We start from the raw sequence: 17,500 nt of genomic DNA, 5'->3' as shown, positions 1-17,500 counted from the left end.
ACATACATACACATACAGGTTCTCGGGTTACACTCGAAGCTTTTGCTAGAGATTAGACTCACCTCCATGGCAGAGGGACTGAAATCAAATCAACATCGACCAGTTTACTGACTGCAGTTACCTAACACACACACACACACTTTCTGTGTGACTCAGTCCTTGTAGCTTCCTGTTCTTACATTCTCTCACACACACACACACACACACACACTCGAGTCCACTACTGAAATCTAACACACTTATGTTGTTATTGACTTATCAGCACAATTTCCCTCCGTTTCAGTGGAAAGTGGGCGGGGTTATGTTTGTGTAAAGATTGTGTAAGCTCCATCCCCACCAATGACAACACAGATGTCACTCGCTCCACCCACTGAGGTTTTATTAAAAGGCATTTCTTGTCAATGGCAAGGGGACACATGGGTTATAATTAAATTAAAGTTAACCTAGAAAAAAAAAAAAACTAGCGAGTGAAAGCTAATCTAGCAGTTCTGGAAAAGTATCAATCAGGGGTTTGATTATAAAAAATATCCCAAACTCCAAAAATCCCACAAAGCAAAATTAAAAATCGGACACGTCCACCTAGAGGACAAGGCTAGCGCTCGGTATGATGCTACCACCACCATGCTTCACAGTGGAGATGGTGTTATCAGGATACTGGGATTCCAGCAAGCTTAGAGCTTTGTGGCACCAGAAAGATCCAGTTTTGTGTCATTAGAAGGCTCGTTACGCAAACGCAGGCCATGAGACAGTGCTTTACTGGGGAAGGGGTTTCAGTGTTTTAATGTCGAGAGTAAAATTTGCATATTAATCAAATGTGTAGTGTGTACATTTCCTGTAGAGTGTAAGCGCAGGTCCTTCTGTTCTTTATTCTGGTGTGTAATTACATATTTTTGGGAGTGTGGAGTGATTTTAAATTATGCTTTCTTCAATATTATGGGTTACACACTGAAACACTGAAACACTGAAATACTGAAACACTGAAATACTGAAATACTGAAATACTGAAACACTGAAATACTGAAACACAGAAACACTGAAACACTGAAATACTGAAACACTGAAATACTGAAACCCTGAAACCCTGAAACACTGAAATACTGAAACCCTGAAACCCTGAAACACTGAAACACTGAAACACTGAAACACTGAAATACTGAAACACTGAAACACTGAAACACTGAAATACTGAAATACTGAAACACTGAAATACTGAAACACAGAAACACTGAAACACTGAAACACTGAGACACTGAAACACTGAAACACTGAAACACTGAAATACTGAAATACTGAAACACTGAAATACTGAAACACAGAAACACTGAAACACTGAAATACTGAAACACTGAAATACTGAAACCCTGAAACCCTGAAACACTGAAATACTGAAACCCTGAAACCCTGAAACACTGAAACACTGAAATACTGAAACACTGAAATACTGAAACACAGAAACACTGAAACACTGAAATACTGAAACACTGAAATACTGAAACACAGAAACACTGAAACCCTGAAATACTGAAACACTGAAATACTGAAACACTGAAACACTGAAACCCTGAAATACTGAAACACAGAAACACTGAAACACTGAAACACTGAAATACTGAAACACAGAAACACTGAAACACTGAAATACTGAAACACTGAAACCCTGAAACACTGAAATACTGAAACACTGAAACCCTGAAATACTGAAACACAGAAATACTGAAACACAGAAACACTGAAACACTGAAATACTGAAACACTGAAACCCTGAAACACTGAAACACTGAAATACTGAAATACTGAAACACTGAAACACTGAAACACTGAAATACTGAAACACTGAAACACTGAAATACTGAAACACTGAAACACTGAAACACTGAAACACTGAGACACTGAAACACTGAAACACTGAAACACTGAAACACTGAAATACTGAAATACTGAAACACTGAAATACTGAAACACAGAAACACTGAAACACTGAAATACTGAAACACTGAAATACTGAAACCCTGAAACCCTGAAACACTGAAATACTGAAACCCTGAAACCCTGAAACACTGAAACACTGAAATACTGAAACACTGAAATACTGAAACACAGAAACACTGAAACACTGAAATACTGAAACACTGAAATACTGAAACACAGAAACACTGAAACCCTGAAATACTGAAACACTGAAATACTGAAACACTGAAACACTGAAACCCTGAAATACTGAAACACAGAAACACTGAAACACTGAAACACTGAAATACTGAAACACAGAAACACTGAAACACTGAAATACTGAAACACTGAAACCCTGAAACACTGAAATACTGAAACACTGAAACCCTGAAATACTGAAACACAGAAATACTGAAACACAGAAACACTGAAACACTGAAATACTGAAACACTGAAACCCTGAAACACTGAAACACTGAAATACTGAAATACTGAAACAATGAAACACAGCAACACTGAAATACTGAAACAATGAAATACTGAAACAATTAAATACTGAAACACTGAAACACTGAAACACTGAAACCCTGAAATACTGAAACCCTGAAACACTGAAATACTGAAACACTGAAACACTGAAACATTAAAACACTGAAACAGACTGAAACAGTTCTCACACACATTCAGGTCAGAAAAGCCAAGATGCTAAATGAGGACCTGTTGAATCTGTGTTTGGAGGCCAAGACTAATTGAACCACAGCTATTAATAAAGTGTGGAACAGAGAGAGAGAGAGAGATGGAGAAAGAGACAAAACAGGTGAGGAGAGACAATGGAGAGGGAGAGGGGTAGCTGGAGAGAGAAACACAGAGTGAGACAGATAGATGGAGAGAGAGAGATGGAGAGAAAGAGAAATAAATAGGAAGAGAGACAGAAGGATAGAGAGACAAATAGATGGAGAGAGAAATAGACAGACAGACAGAGAGTAAGACAGATGGAGAGAGAGACAGGAAGATGGAGAGAGAGAAAGTAAAGGATGGAGAAACAGATAGATGAGAGAAAGAGAGACAGAGAGAAAGACACATAATGAGAGAGATATAGAGACAGAGAGAGAGAGAGAGACAGAGAGAGAGAGACACATAATGAGCGAGAGGTAGAGAGAGAGACAGAGAGAGAGAGAGACAGAGAGGGAGAGAGAGAGAGAGAGAGAGAAAGACCTGTCTGTCTCTCTGTCTCATCTCTGTGATACACACTTTTTCCCCCTTTCTCATCTCGAGACACTTCTGTCTTTCTCTTTTCTTTGGCCATCCTGGGGGACCGAACCATCTGATGGCTGTCTCCTTTAATGACAGTGCAGATGGTTGCCTCCTTATACACACACACACGCACACACACACACACACACACACACACACAAACAAACACACACACACACACACACACACACACACACACACAGAATTGTCAAAGTGCTTCTGGCGATTTTGCCGAGGGCTTCAAAAAGGAACGAGGTTGCAATACACACGCGCTCATCCATCACTGTGCCTGTGTGTGTGTGTGTGTGTATGTGTGTGTGTGTGTGTGTGTGTGTGTGTGTGTGGAAGGACGCAACCATCTGCACTGTCATTAAAGGACCTGCTCACAGCTGATTGGCTGGAGGAAGTTGCGTGTTGGGCGAGAAACAGAGTTTTTGGTTGAGAAACTTTTCCTGACTTTAGTGTGGAGTTGAATTGAGGGTGGAGACGGCCTCGGGCTACACAATGTAGATCAGCTATTTTCTCATTCCCTCTTTTCTTTTTCTCTCCCTTTCTCCTCTCTTCCTTCGCTTTTTCCGGCGCAATCTGTCCTTCCTGCACCTGTGCTGTGTTCAAGGGCGTAGCGACACTACACACACTCAACACACTCCTCACACACTCCTCACACACTCAACACACTCCTCACACACTCCTCACACACTCAACACACTCCACACACACTCCACATACTCCACACACACTCCTCACACACTCCTCAAACACTCGTCACACACTCCTCACACACTCCTCACACACTCCTCAAACACTCGTCACACACTCCTCAAACACTCCTCACACACTCCTCAAACACTCGTCACACACTCCACACACACTCCTCACACACTCCTCACATTCTACACACTCCTCACACACTCCTCACACACTCCTCAAACACTCCACATACTCCACACACACTCCTCACACACTCCTCACATTCTACACACTCCTCACACACTCCTCACACACACTCTACACACTCCTCACACACTCTACACACACTCCTCAAACACTCAACACACTCCTCACACACTCAACACACTCCTCACACACTCAACACACTCCACACACACTCCACACACACTCCACATACTCCACACACACTCCTCAAACACTCGTCACACACTCCTCACACACTCCTCACACACTCCACACACACTCCTCACACACTCCTCACACACTCCTCAAACACTCGTCACACACTCCTCAAACACTCCTCACACACTCCACACACACTCCTCACACACTCCTCACACACTCCTCAAACACTCCACATACTCCACACACACTCCTCACACACTCCTCACATTCTACACACTCCTCACACACACTCTACACACTCCTCACACACTCTACACACACTCCTCACACACTCCTCACACACTCCTCACATTCTACACACTCCTCACACACTCCTCACACACACTCTACACACTCCTCACACACTCCTCACACACACTCTACACACTCCTCACACACTCTACACACACTCCTCAAACACTCCACACACTCCTCACACTCCTCAAACACTCCACACACTCCCCATACACTCCTCAAACACTCCACACACTCAACACACTCCTCACACAGAAAAAGACTATCATCCTTTTAATATATGGACTCTGTTGATCTGTGATCGATTATTATTTAATTAATTAATTAGTTGATTATTAGTTAATTAGTTAACCCAAGTGTTGTTGTTCCAAGTTGTTTCATGTCTGACTTCTGTAGTTTTGGAATAAAATTAACAAATAGCACAAATTTGTTAAAACAAATAAACAAATCTCACCCAAAATATTTCCCATGAATCTTTGCTTCAAATGAAAAACCACTTTTATCTCCGTAATCTCATTTTTAAATTAATACTTTTCTGTCTATTTACAGCTTTAGAGTGATCACGAGTGAAACCTCCTACATTCCTGCTGTCACAGAAAATTAACACCTCCTGACCAATCAGAATCCAGAATTCAGTGTAATCTCTTCCATAATATTTCACAATAGTTTAACAGAATGAACTTGCCTGACCTTTCTACCTGGTGTGTGTGTGTGTGTGTGTGTGTGTGTGTGTGTGTGTGTGTGTGTGTGTGTGTGTGTGTGTGGAACAGGTAGGTCTGGTTCTAATCACCGCATTCCACTTGTGATTTCTTCAAATCAGATGATGTGATCTTGTCATAGGAGGCTTTCAATCCCAGGGTTTAAAGTACAGCTAACCTGTGTTTAATAAGCTTTTAAAACTACTTTTAATAACTAACAACACAGCCGGCTTCCATCTCTACACCTTTATCCTTATTAAAGATGTAGAATATAACAATCTATAAATATTCATGACATGAAAATTAATAATAACTAGCTGGTTGTTGATGATCAAGAGTCTCAATTTACATCCTAATTTTCACTTTTACTGATTTACTTAACAGCAGCTAAATCTGTCAAACTATAACGTTACCATGACGATAACATAACGTTACCATGACAATCACAATGTTCTACATCACTAATGTTAGTTAGGTCACAAGACTAACACACAAGTTCTGTAGCTAAAACTTTCCAAACTTTACTGCCTTGTTATCCCAAAATAATTTGCATATCAGTCGTAATTGGTTAAAGCCATGGGGGCCATGTTGTGACATCACAGACTGAGCTCATACGTAGCCCCGCCCCCTAGTAAGTTTTATACAGAATTACAAAATGTGATTTTAGTGGCATGTAAAAACTAAAAGATTTGACTGAAACACTTAAATCAGCATTAGCGCATAAGAGAAGTTTATTTTATTTTTAAAAATGATTATTAACCTGTACATGGAATAAATGGATCGAGTTGGTTTAGAAGATTTATACATTTAATGGTGACTAGCGTACGTTCTAATACACACATGCACATTAGACACTCGAGCAGCAGAGCTAGTTTAGGTTCTTTTATACACTCAAGCTTATTAGCGTTGCTGTAACAGGAAAAGGACACTTTCATAGCTCAGATCATCTTTCTACCCCGTCTGTCATCATCCATCATCCGATTCATCCGATCATTCCTCAGCTGTCCGTGATCACGAGTCGGGTGGGAGGGGCATATTCTCGCTCACCTGTCAATCACAGTAGCACTAGCCAATAGCTGTGGTTTAATTAGCCTCGGCCTCCAAACACAGACTCAACAGGTCCTCATTTAGCGTCATGGTTTTCTGACCTGAATGTGTGTGAGAAGTGTTTCAGTGTTTCAGTCTATTTCAGTTTCAGCTCCAAACACCAACAACGTCACGTACAAAGTCAAAGTCAAAGTCAAAGTCAGCTTTATTGTCATTTTTAGCACATCGCATGGCAATGGATAAAAACTAAACACAGTTCCTTCAGGAAACTAGCGTGCAACATGTAGTAGACACTGACGAGGGGTAAAAGACTGCAGTAAATAATATACAATAAATGCAGACAATGATACCATAAACTACACAGCCTCAAACAAAAACAAAACAAGTCAGATAAATAGGAAATGTAAACACACCAGATAAACACAGAAGCACCTGCACTTCCACGCTACAGGAGCTCCACGCTCACTACTGCCGAGACCCAGAGCTTCAGAACACTGCCCGACCTTCCAAAAGACGTTCTACAGCTCGAAACGAGACAAGTCGTCACTGGCATCGCTGCTGCTGAGGAAATCAGAACGAAATCAGAATGCTCCGGCTCTGTCCGGTCCGGTCCTGTCCACTGCACTCAAAAACGAACGCTAGCTAAATAAACAGCGATCATTACCAGCTCCTCCCGTGAGAGTGCGAGGAAATCCTGCAGCTCTTTCACAGCGTGGAAAAGAACGATATCGTACGGCTGTATCATCCTGCCCTCTCTACACTCGGATCAGTCCATCCTGACACGCTTCCTGCGTTCACTCAGTAAGTATTCGCTCTGTACAGTTACCGGTTTACTGCAGTATTCCTCGAGGAAGCATGTTCTCCTTCTACATTACACAATAACCCGAGTATGTTCTGTCTTTCTGTAAACGCCACGCTCCTGTCACACAGTCGTGTTTATCTCATTCTGCATACTCGTATTTATATTTATTTATTTTCCACCTCATTTCTTTCGATTCTCACTCTCATGCCACTGTGACGCTTTAATCTCCTCATGAAGTGTTAATAAACATTTGTCTTATCTTATCTTCCATTAGATAAACTCGAATCATTTTATATAACACTTAGACATTGAAACCCAGGCTTGTTTACATCAGACTTTTACCTGCAGCTTTTTTACAAACCACAACCAGCTCCGGCTGACCTCAGGATCATCAGCATGTGTACAAAAGGCAACAAGTCAGTGAATAAAATGGCGCACAGTGGAAAAAAGTCGAGGACGTGTCATGAAAAGATGAATGTGCACTTGTTTTATCTACACATCTGCCACATCTGTGATGTTGAACAGCCTAATAGGATTTAGTGGGGAATTTTTCTGCTCTTTAACAAAAATTCACACAATTTTTCCTAAGGGGGGGAAGGAATAAAAAAAATTATTAATAATAAATAGATGGAAATCATGAATGCTTTTACAGGTCTGAGAGGCAGGCATGGCGGTAATGTGAGGTTGTATCACTTATTCCGCTCTGAATTCATATTCCAGAAACATGAGATAATGTTCTAATTATATGCTCCGGAATCGTTTAATATCCAAACACATCACATTCGAGCTGGTTTTTTTTTAAAGAAAGCGGAGATCCAGAGTCGCTGCTATGGTTGCGGGACTCTTTTCCTCGCCATCATCCCTGCGTCCTTCAGTCCCTCCATCATTTCATTAAAGGAGTGTTATTAAAATCCACTTAACGGCACTCGCAGCACTGCACGATGGAAAATATGCAGCGGGCCAACAGGCCCCGGAAAGTCTGACCCTCAACATCTGCTTCGAATCTGCCTTAAAACACACGGCTCACGTTCGCTCCGTCGCTACACTTGTCTTACACAGTCCCAGAAATCAGGACAAGAGACGACAAGATAGAATTTATAACGTGGACAAGGACATCATTTAAATAATCGCAGCACTGAGGTGAAGACGTCATCAGTGTTGCAGATACAGTGAAGTAACTTCAGCAGCAGGAAGTAAATAAATATATAAATAAATTAATTAAAACCCTCAGCCATGCTAGTCTTCTAATCATGATCCAGTTCAGCTTCTGTAGCTGATCGTCTGTTTCAGTTTATCCCTTCACACACGTTTATGTAAATGATTTAGCTAAAGACGAGCCGTCCAATCAGAGACGAGCTACAGGGAGAAGTCACGAAGGAAGTGTTTTTTTATTTCATTTACAATTTCTAGTCTGATTAGTGAAGTGTGTAAATTATTTAAAATCATATACAGATTCTTTAAATGGTTTTATTACTTAAAATTGAAAAATTTCATATGAATTTTTACTTTGTATAAATATCACAAAACACGATAAATACCTGAAATAATAATAAAAAATCTTTCAGTGAGTTTTTAAACTAAGACTCTTTAACACACAGGTCTAAATATTTAATGCTCATAACTGAAATTATAGATTTTTTTTTTAATTTCCGAACAAAGTATACTGATATTATTGACATATATACAAAATGTACAGAGTCTAGAACCGTTACGTAATCCAAGGAGGTGAAAAAAATCTATTTAAAAATAATACTTCTTCTTATTAAATAAAACTCTCAGGCATTCAGTGGCCGAGGAACGAGAAATAGTCTAGAAAGCAACAGAAATCAGGATAATGATTTATGTTCAATTGCAGTAAAGATCTGATATTTTCCTAAAAACAGCCTTAAGGTGAGGAAACTGCGCATGAAAGGGTTAAAGATGAACAGAGACGTGAGCGTTTATTCTCCTAAAGCGCAAAACGAGTGTTTTTTACTTTAACACAGGCGGTCAGATATGAAGCTTTCAGCACAAAGACAGCTTCATTAAAACTGTCGACACACCAACAGTTACAGCATTCGTTCATTCATTCATTTGTTCATTCATTCATTCATTTGTTTGTTCATTCATTTGTTCATTCATTCATTCGTTCATTCATTCGTTCGTTCGTTCATCTTCGTAATTGCTGTAACCTAAGGTTTTTTTAGAGAGTATCTCAGGCAGGTTCAGCAGAACTAAATCTGTGTTTAGTTTAGTCAGAAAGGAGAAAGAGTGTTTGACAGTCTTTATTTCTGTGATTAACTACGAGTTTATAAAACATCAGAAATTCATTATAATATCAAAGCTGACTTCCTGCGATGGCTTTGGGTCTGTGGAGTCTGACATCTCTTCAGAAAAACACATTAAATTATAAATGTCTTTTACAGCGCTTGGAAAGCTTTTTCTGTGGTGTCTTTAGAAAATGTACATTTTTGCCAATGTTTTTTTTTAAATTTTAAACTTCGTAGGAGTCAGATTTACCTTTAAACCCATATTATACAGAATTATATGTTGTGGTTTCAAGATTTTAAAAAATCCGAACTATAAATACAAATCTCAAAAATACAGATTTTATGGTCAAAGGTGAAGCGTCCAGGATTCCAGGGGAAAAGTAAAAACACTGGCAAAAATGTTTATTTAAATTCCCCGAAAAATTTTAGTTAATTTTGTGAATATGATTAAAATATCTGAAATTTATATTTTTCAAATACTTTTTGTCAGCTTCCAAGCTCAGTAGTCTTTGACCCAATTATTTAGTGTAAATCTAATAAATGAACTCGTTTATAAACCTCACTGTTTTTGCCGTAGTTGAACTGCAGCAGGAAGCAGTGAGTCAAGTTCGCACATGTGCAGAACAGCTCCCTTTTTCTTTCCAGCTGCCGTAGCTGTCTCTGGCACCTTCGCTGCTTAAAGTCGCTAATAACTGCGGGAGTGGGCGGGGTTTCGTGGCGTGAGTCCAAAGCGGTAACCACAGTGAAACAAAACATAACCACTTCAAACTTATTTATAGCCAAGAATCATAATCATCATAATCATAATCATGTTAGTCACTTATCTGGACATTTATGTAACCGGATCTTTATTATTTAATTAATTAATTTGAAGAGTCATGCTCTGGTGTGATGGGAATGTGTGAAAAAGCAACGAGGTGTACGTTAAGTCTGCTTATCTTGTCATGAAACACAGAGACACAACACAACACAACACAACTCGTAAAGGTTAGACTAGTGAAAAGGTCATGGTGTGTGTCGAAACCTACATGTGATAACCAAACAAGTGAGAATAAACACACACCTCCATTTTATCCAACCATCAGAACACGTTTTTCCCACAAAAACAACCTCATTTGTTCTCTAAGAGTTTCCAAAATTGCCAAATCTCTGATCCACTCAGCCAGTGACCAGACTGATATGCAAAACAGATGGAAGCATTAGATTCTGTAATGATACTTTCGACATTCTTCAGCATTTGACACGTGTTTAACCCAGACTCCGAGCCTCAGCAGCAGAGAGCAGAGAGAAAACAGCAGGAAGATGGATAGATACATGAAAGAAGAAAAGTTAGACAGAGGAACAGGACGACATCTTCCTCATCTTCCGGGACAAATCTTTCAGCACCACCGTGATGTCACGAGAACAGACATTCAGCATCCAGCACACAGACATTCATCTGAAACTCAACAGTGCATCGTTCCTGAAATGACAGAGCACCAGTGAAGGGTCTGCTGCTGGAATTACATTTGAAGAAGCCAGTTTTAACCCTAAAACTGAGGTGATGTCTGGTTAAGCCGGGCCTTCATCACTGTAATTGTACTCAATAAACATGAGACGGAGGGAATGGGACTGAGAACATCACCCTGATTTTTGGTGCACAAGCCAATTTTATGCACTTTTTAGGCTCTGAGGTCATTTTCACCCAAACAGAACAAAATTAGGACCTTCACAGATGCTCTGTCACTAAAACATAGTGTTCCAGAAATTCAACTAAAGATTAAGAGTGACTTACAAGATTTCATCGTTTTGGAACTCCAGCATGCCATGGCTGTCCTCGAAATCCTCGCCTCCTCCTTTCGCCGTGCCCTCAATGGTCTTGTAGGGAACCATAACCACACCTCGAGCTCCTGACGTTCTGAGAACCTTCACCTCCATCACGCCGATACTTTCGCTCACGTGTATCACAGGCTCTTCGAAGGTGAAGATTCCGGCGTGGTCGTCATCGAATATAGTGACTGTGGCGGTGGAAGGAATGCCGAGGGTCGCGATCGTGTCCACGTGATTGGCTTCGGCATTCTCTGCCTCATCGTCTTCGTGAACAATGCGGACGTTGCTGAGGTGGATGTGGAAGTTCTCGTCCTCTTCAAAGATGTCATCGTCGATGATGCCGACACGGATCTCCTTTTGAGTCTCGCCCGGCTTGAACAACACCGTGCCCTCGGTGAATTCGTAGTCCGAGCCTGCGTTGGCCGTCCCGTCTTCTGTGCGAAATTCAACTGAAACTGTTTGGTTGAGATCTCCACCGCGGCGTACCACATTGACCGCCACGGTTCCACAGTTTTCCAGGCATTGATAAGATCCGGGATCAAAATAGATCTTGGAAATGGGATCGTTTTCACCGATGTCACTGCGCACCTCATGCATGCTAACTGCTTTTCGCGCCTGATCTGCTGCATGTTTCTTTAAAATATTCCCAGCACCGGTCATCAGCCGTGTTGCCTGGCATCGATAGAACGCCCGACTTTTTTGTTGTTGGCTGAGAACTTGGTAATTAGCCAGCTCAATCAGCTGCTCCACTTCTTTATCTGGATGCTTCTGCTTCAGCTCCTTCAAGATCTTCGCCATGTCACGCCTGGCCTCCTCTTCATCAATATCTTTGTCGTCCAGGTCCAGAGTCAAAGTTCCATCCAGAAAATCCACAGCATGGGAGTTCAGCATCTTCCCATCCATTTCAATGTCCACTTTGGACGGAAGAGGACGATCTCCTTCGGTTTCGATGATCATCCCGCGATGTTTGCCAGTTCTGTAGCGTTTGTAGACGTATTTGTAGAAGAGGAGACGACGATCGGCAATCCAGGCAAAAACGACGCAGATGGGGAAGAAGAAAAGCGTGAGGAGGCCTTCCCAAACTTGTACAACGCCTGGAGAGATAACCGCCAGGATCAAATAGAGCCACAGATATGCGAAAATGCTCCAGGCAGCAGTGACGAAGAAGACACGAAGGTGCTTCACCTTGCGATGTTCCCCATCAGGAACCACGTAGACGCAGAGTCCGATAATCACGAACATGTTAAAGGCGGCACTTCCAACAATGGTGGAAGGTCCAAGGTCACCGGCATCAAAGTTATGACCACAAACCTCAATGACAGAAAGCAAAATCTCTGGAGCAGAAGAACCCAAGGCCATGAGGGTAAGATTGGACACCGTTTCGTTCCAGATGCGTACAGTGGTGGTGGTCGTTTCTCCATTGGGTTTCTTAATGGTGATCTCTTTCTCCTGAGAGGTGATCACCTCGATGGACGCCATGAAACGATCTGCGATGATGGAAACTCCGAGGAACATGTAAACCAAAGCCACGAAGTACACTGTGGCCCGTGCCACCTTGTCCCCAAAAGAGGGGTTTTGGGGCTCCCACACCGGGAGAATCACTCCAGGGGCGCACTTGACTATACCCCCGCAGGTCCCTGATTTGTTGGAATGGTCCGAGTCGTGGTCTTGAACCTTTTCCGCTGTCACGTGATGGATGTTGCAGAGCAAAGCTGCCACTACCGCAAGACACTGGAGCCCCGTGGAGAGGAACGAGGAAACCTCCGAATGCCTCATCATTCTGCCAGGGGTGAAAAATGAACCGTCTGCTGCTGCTTCGGAAACCTGCGGAATGGCGAGAACAAGGGAGGGAAATGAACGAGTGCAGGGAAGGGAAGAAATGTGGTTTAAAGAGATGCATTAAAGTGAAGCAGTGCTGCAACGTTGGAGAGGGCAGAGCTCTACGAGGACTGATCTACGCCGTTAATGCAGCGTGTCCGGTGACTTCACGTGAATAACTAAGAAGGACTTGTGTGATGAATTATTTTTAATATTTTTACGACCAAATGAATACGCCATGTTACATTCACTAGTGCGTGCAGAGTTTGTCCTGGGACAGCGGTGTGCTATCATATGCACAGGGACAGAAGAACAGGCGACTGGGAAATGCCTCTGATATACGCCTGCAGGCGAAAGATGCACCACACACACACACACACACACACACACACACACACACACTTCACTTTCAGGCATTTAAATATAATCCTTTTAACAATAGCTAAACAGGAAGTCACACATCCTTATTTCATAATCCCATTGTTGGAATAGGTTTACTTCAAATTTAAAATATTAAAGCAAAAATTAACTCAAAAATTAACCTTCTAAACACTTTCATTCTCAGCGCATAAGATCTGGGTTTGAATATTAAAAAATAAATAAATACTGAAAGCATATTAAAGGGTTGAAACCGATGTGCATTTGGTGATACAGAAAAAAATCGACATGATCCTCGTGGAAGATAAGCCTGTCCCATTGCTCTTTCATTTATTTATTTATTTATTTTTATTTTTTTTCACAGCAGCATTTACATTCCACAGATCCTCTCTAATGGAAGTAATATTTCATATTTCAGTGTTTAACTGTAAAAAAAACCATATCGTTCAAAAAATACAGTATTTGCATCTTACACACACTGAAAGCTTATGCACGATGATCTCCAGAGTGTAACACACACACACACACACACACACTTACACACCGACACAAAGCGCGTGCACGGATGCACAACTAAACAAAATAAAACAGAGATGTCAGTAAAATCACCAGATGAATGGGTTGGTTAAGCAGCTGGCCGGGGTCGTGGTGCTGCTGTGCATGCGGTACCGGAGCTGCATCTGCAGCGAGCAGCGCGCGCGGTCTCGCGCTCCCTAACTGAAATTCTTCCAATAAATAAATACATAAAATAAAATAAAATTCGTGCTGAATTCAGACACGCGCTAAAGCTTTGCAAAAAAAAACAAACTGCGTGCGCAAAATGGAAAATGTCCCCCCTGTGGTTACAGCGAGCCCGAGAGCGTGCAGCGTGTCGGTGCAGTCGAATCGAATGGAACTGAAAGCTCGCGCTTTCTTTCTTTTCTGTCTTGCACCCGTGAAACGGCGGCACTTCAAACAAAAAAATGAACGAGTGAGTCGGATGGAGATGGTCGGGTCCGGGTGAAGTGGAAGGCGAGGTGGTGCGAGGTGGAGGACGGCTTTCTTTCTTACCTTCGGACACGGAGCGAGACGCAGGGAGACGGAGCGCGCGTGGTCGGTGCCGCACTGCTCGAGCTCGCATTCGGTTTGCGGCTTTTATACGGCGGATGGAGGAGCGATAAGAAACCCGCAGCACAGCTCAGCCTCAGAGTCGCTCCCGTTTTCCCATTCACACAGCCCCTCAGATCAGATCACATCAGATCAGATCAGATCAGATCACATGAGAGATCGGACCCGAGAAAGACAGAAATGTGCTGAGTGGAAGAGCGAGTTCTTCCTCATTCTTTTCCTCTGTGTGAGTGAGTGAGTCTCTCTCTCTCTCTCTCTCTCTCTCTTTCCCCTCCCTCCCTTCTTTCTTTATGTCTCTCTCTCTTTCTCCTCCTCCTTTCTCTTCCTTTCTCTCTGACATGATGCACCGTGGCTCAGTGCCAAACTCAGCTCATCCCTCTTTCCAATCAGAACCCTAAATATGTCCAAAGAAGGAAAAAACATAAAGAAGAGGAAGAAGGACAAGGACTCGGACTCAGTCGCCACGGAGACAGCCTTCAAGAACCTCGGAGAATTAAACATGTGATACTCTGATTTCAAACAGAAACACACACTTCCCACTGCTAGAGGAAAGGGTTCTTTTAAAAACACTGCTGTAAGACAGTAAAGAGAACCTTTAACAGTTCCCCCGAGGGACCAGCTAAGAACCCAACATGTCCGTGTAGGGTCCATATAAATCTGTGTAGGGTCCACATGGGTCTGTGTAGGGTCCATATAAATCTGTGTAGGGTCCATATGTATCTGTGTAGGGTCCACATGGGTCTGTGTAGGGTCCACATAAATCTGTGTAGGGTCCACATGGGTCCGTGTAGGGTCCACATGTATCTGTGTAGGGTCCATATAAATCTGTGTAGGGTCCATATGGGTCTGTGTAGGGTCCACATGGGTCTGTGTAGGGTCCATATGTATCTGTGTAGGGTCCATATGTATCTGTGTAGGGTCCACATGGGTCTGTGTAGGGTCCACATGTATTTGTGTAGGGTCCACATGTATCTGTGTAGGGTCCATATAAATCTGTGTAGGGTCCATATGGGTCTGTGTAGGGTCCACATGGGTCTGTGTAGGGTCCACATGACTCCACGTAGGGTCCACATGGGTCTGTGTAGGGTCCATATAAATCTGTGTAGGGTCCATATGTATCTGTGTAGGGTCCACATGGGTCTGTGTAGGGTCCACATGTATCTGTGTAGGGTCCACATGTATTTGTGTAGGGTCCACATGACTCCACGTAGGGTCCACATGGGTCCACGTAGGGTCCACATGACTTCACGTAGGGTCCACATGACTCCACGAAGGGTCTACATGAGTCCACGTAGATCCACATGACTTCACGTAGGGTCCACATGAGTCCATGTAGGGTCCACATGAGTCCACGAAGGGTCTACATGACTCCACGAAGGGTCTACATGAGTCCACGTAGGGTCCACATGACTTCACGTAGGGTCTACATGAGTCCACGTAGGGTCCACATGACTTCACGTAGGGTCCACATGAGTCCATGAAGGGTCCACATGAGTCCACGTAGGGTCGACATGGGTCTGTGTAGGGTCCACAAGTATCTGTGTAGGGTCCACATGTATCTGTGTAGGGTCCACATGTATCTGTGTAGGGTCCACATGTATCTGTGTAGGGTCCACATGTATCTGTGTAGAGTCCACATGTATCTGTGTAGGGTCCACATGACTCGACGTATTAGCAAAATGACACACAACAGCTGGACACACATACACACACACACACACACACACACACACATGCTAAAAATGTAAAAATGTTACACAAAAAAGATCAGCCATTTTTTTCTTTGTCATCATTTTGTAGCTAATAATTCTGGGATAGCGGAGTAAAGAAATGATGAAACAAACCGATCCACATCAGCTACAGAGAAAATCTAAATGAAATCCTAAATTAAACATAAACACTCATCACTTAGCAGTTTAAAGGTTTTATATTCATGAGAGACGCTGCGAGATGCTGCGATATTAACAATAATAAATTTTACCCTGATTTTTTTTTCTGCAGATTAGAAACTCGCTAATGTCCGATCTGTTCTTCCTGAATTCCAGTCTGCTCCGATCTCGTCCTGAACAGACGGCGAGAATGAAGTCCACTGTCCGATTTACAGGAACTGAGTCTATTTTATCAAAAGTCATTTTCTCTAGAAGTCTATGAGTTCCATGTGATCCCACACACACACACACACGCACACACACACACACGCACACACACACACACACACACACACACACACACACACACACACTGCGATTACGGTGCTACTGAATCACTGGATCACACACACCCTCAACACCACAATTAAACTGATTAAACATTACCTAACACACACATACACACACACACACACACACACACACACACACACACACACTGATACACTGGTAGAATGAAAGCATGAACATGGTTATGCAATCCAGGAACAAGCTAGCATGCTAACTATCTATTCTGAGTGACTTGGACATAATAATAAAACAATCACAAATATATATGTTTAAAATATTTAGCATTTTATTACTAAATAATTTTAAGACTGCATCAGACTTCAGTGTGACGTCATCGTGATTCCTCATCTCACGGCCATTTAACGAAGTTCACAAAGATGTCGTTGTTACGTTTGTCGCCATCTACTGTGCTGGAGTGGAACTGCATGTGGAAGCGGACAATTGTGTAGGAACGTCGTTATAATATTTAATATTGTTCTCGTATACGTAGCTATTTAATTATGTTTGTAGTGTGAAAACTCATCGTTTATACAAGAATAACGAAACTCCAAAAATAACTAGCCTGTTATATAATTAGCGGAGTATTTTATCATGTTCATGATTTCATTGTTAAATAAATTTAAAGTCTTCTCATTAGCATTTGTAAGAAGAGTACTGCATTAGCATTACTGTTTATAGAAAATATCTAAATATTATTTTACAAACAATGGGAATGTGTTAAAAGAGCGACCAGGTAGTGTTTGTCAGTCGAGCGTAGCTAGGCAGGTTTTAGAGCCATTTTAAATCTCAATGAATGAA

At 42.1% G+C, this 17,500-nt stretch overlaps 1 protein-coding gene across 2 annotated transcripts in view; it reads right to left on the bottom strand.

Moving 5' to 3' along the window:
* Positions 1 to 14,722, bottom strand: part of slc8a1b (solute carrier family 8 member 1b) — an 81,758-nt gene extending 67,036 nt beyond the window's left edge. For both annotated transcript variants that reach the window (XM_034308355.2, XM_053237487.1), the window contains exons 1-2: positions 14,427 to 14,722; positions 11,146 to 13,004 (exon numbers count right to left, since the gene is read on the bottom strand). In XM_034308355.2, coding sequence (XP_034164246.1) covers positions 11,146 to 12,959 — 1,814 coding nt within the window. In that variant the 5' untranslated portion in view covers positions 12,960 to 13,004; positions 14,427 to 14,722. The remainder of the gene's footprint in view (positions 1 to 11,145; positions 13,005 to 14,426) is intronic.
* Positions 14,723 to 17,500: the final 2,778 nt, after the last annotated feature.

This window comes from Pangasianodon hypophthalmus, chromosome 10 (genome assembly GCF_027358585.1).
Source record: "Pangasianodon hypophthalmus isolate fPanHyp1 chromosome 10, fPanHyp1.pri, whole genome shotgun sequence".
In the NCBI taxonomy this organism is placed as follows: domain Eukaryota; kingdom Metazoa; phylum Chordata; class Actinopteri; order Siluriformes; family Pangasiidae; genus Pangasianodon; species Pangasianodon hypophthalmus.
This window is presented reverse-complemented; position numbering and strand designations above follow the sequence as displayed.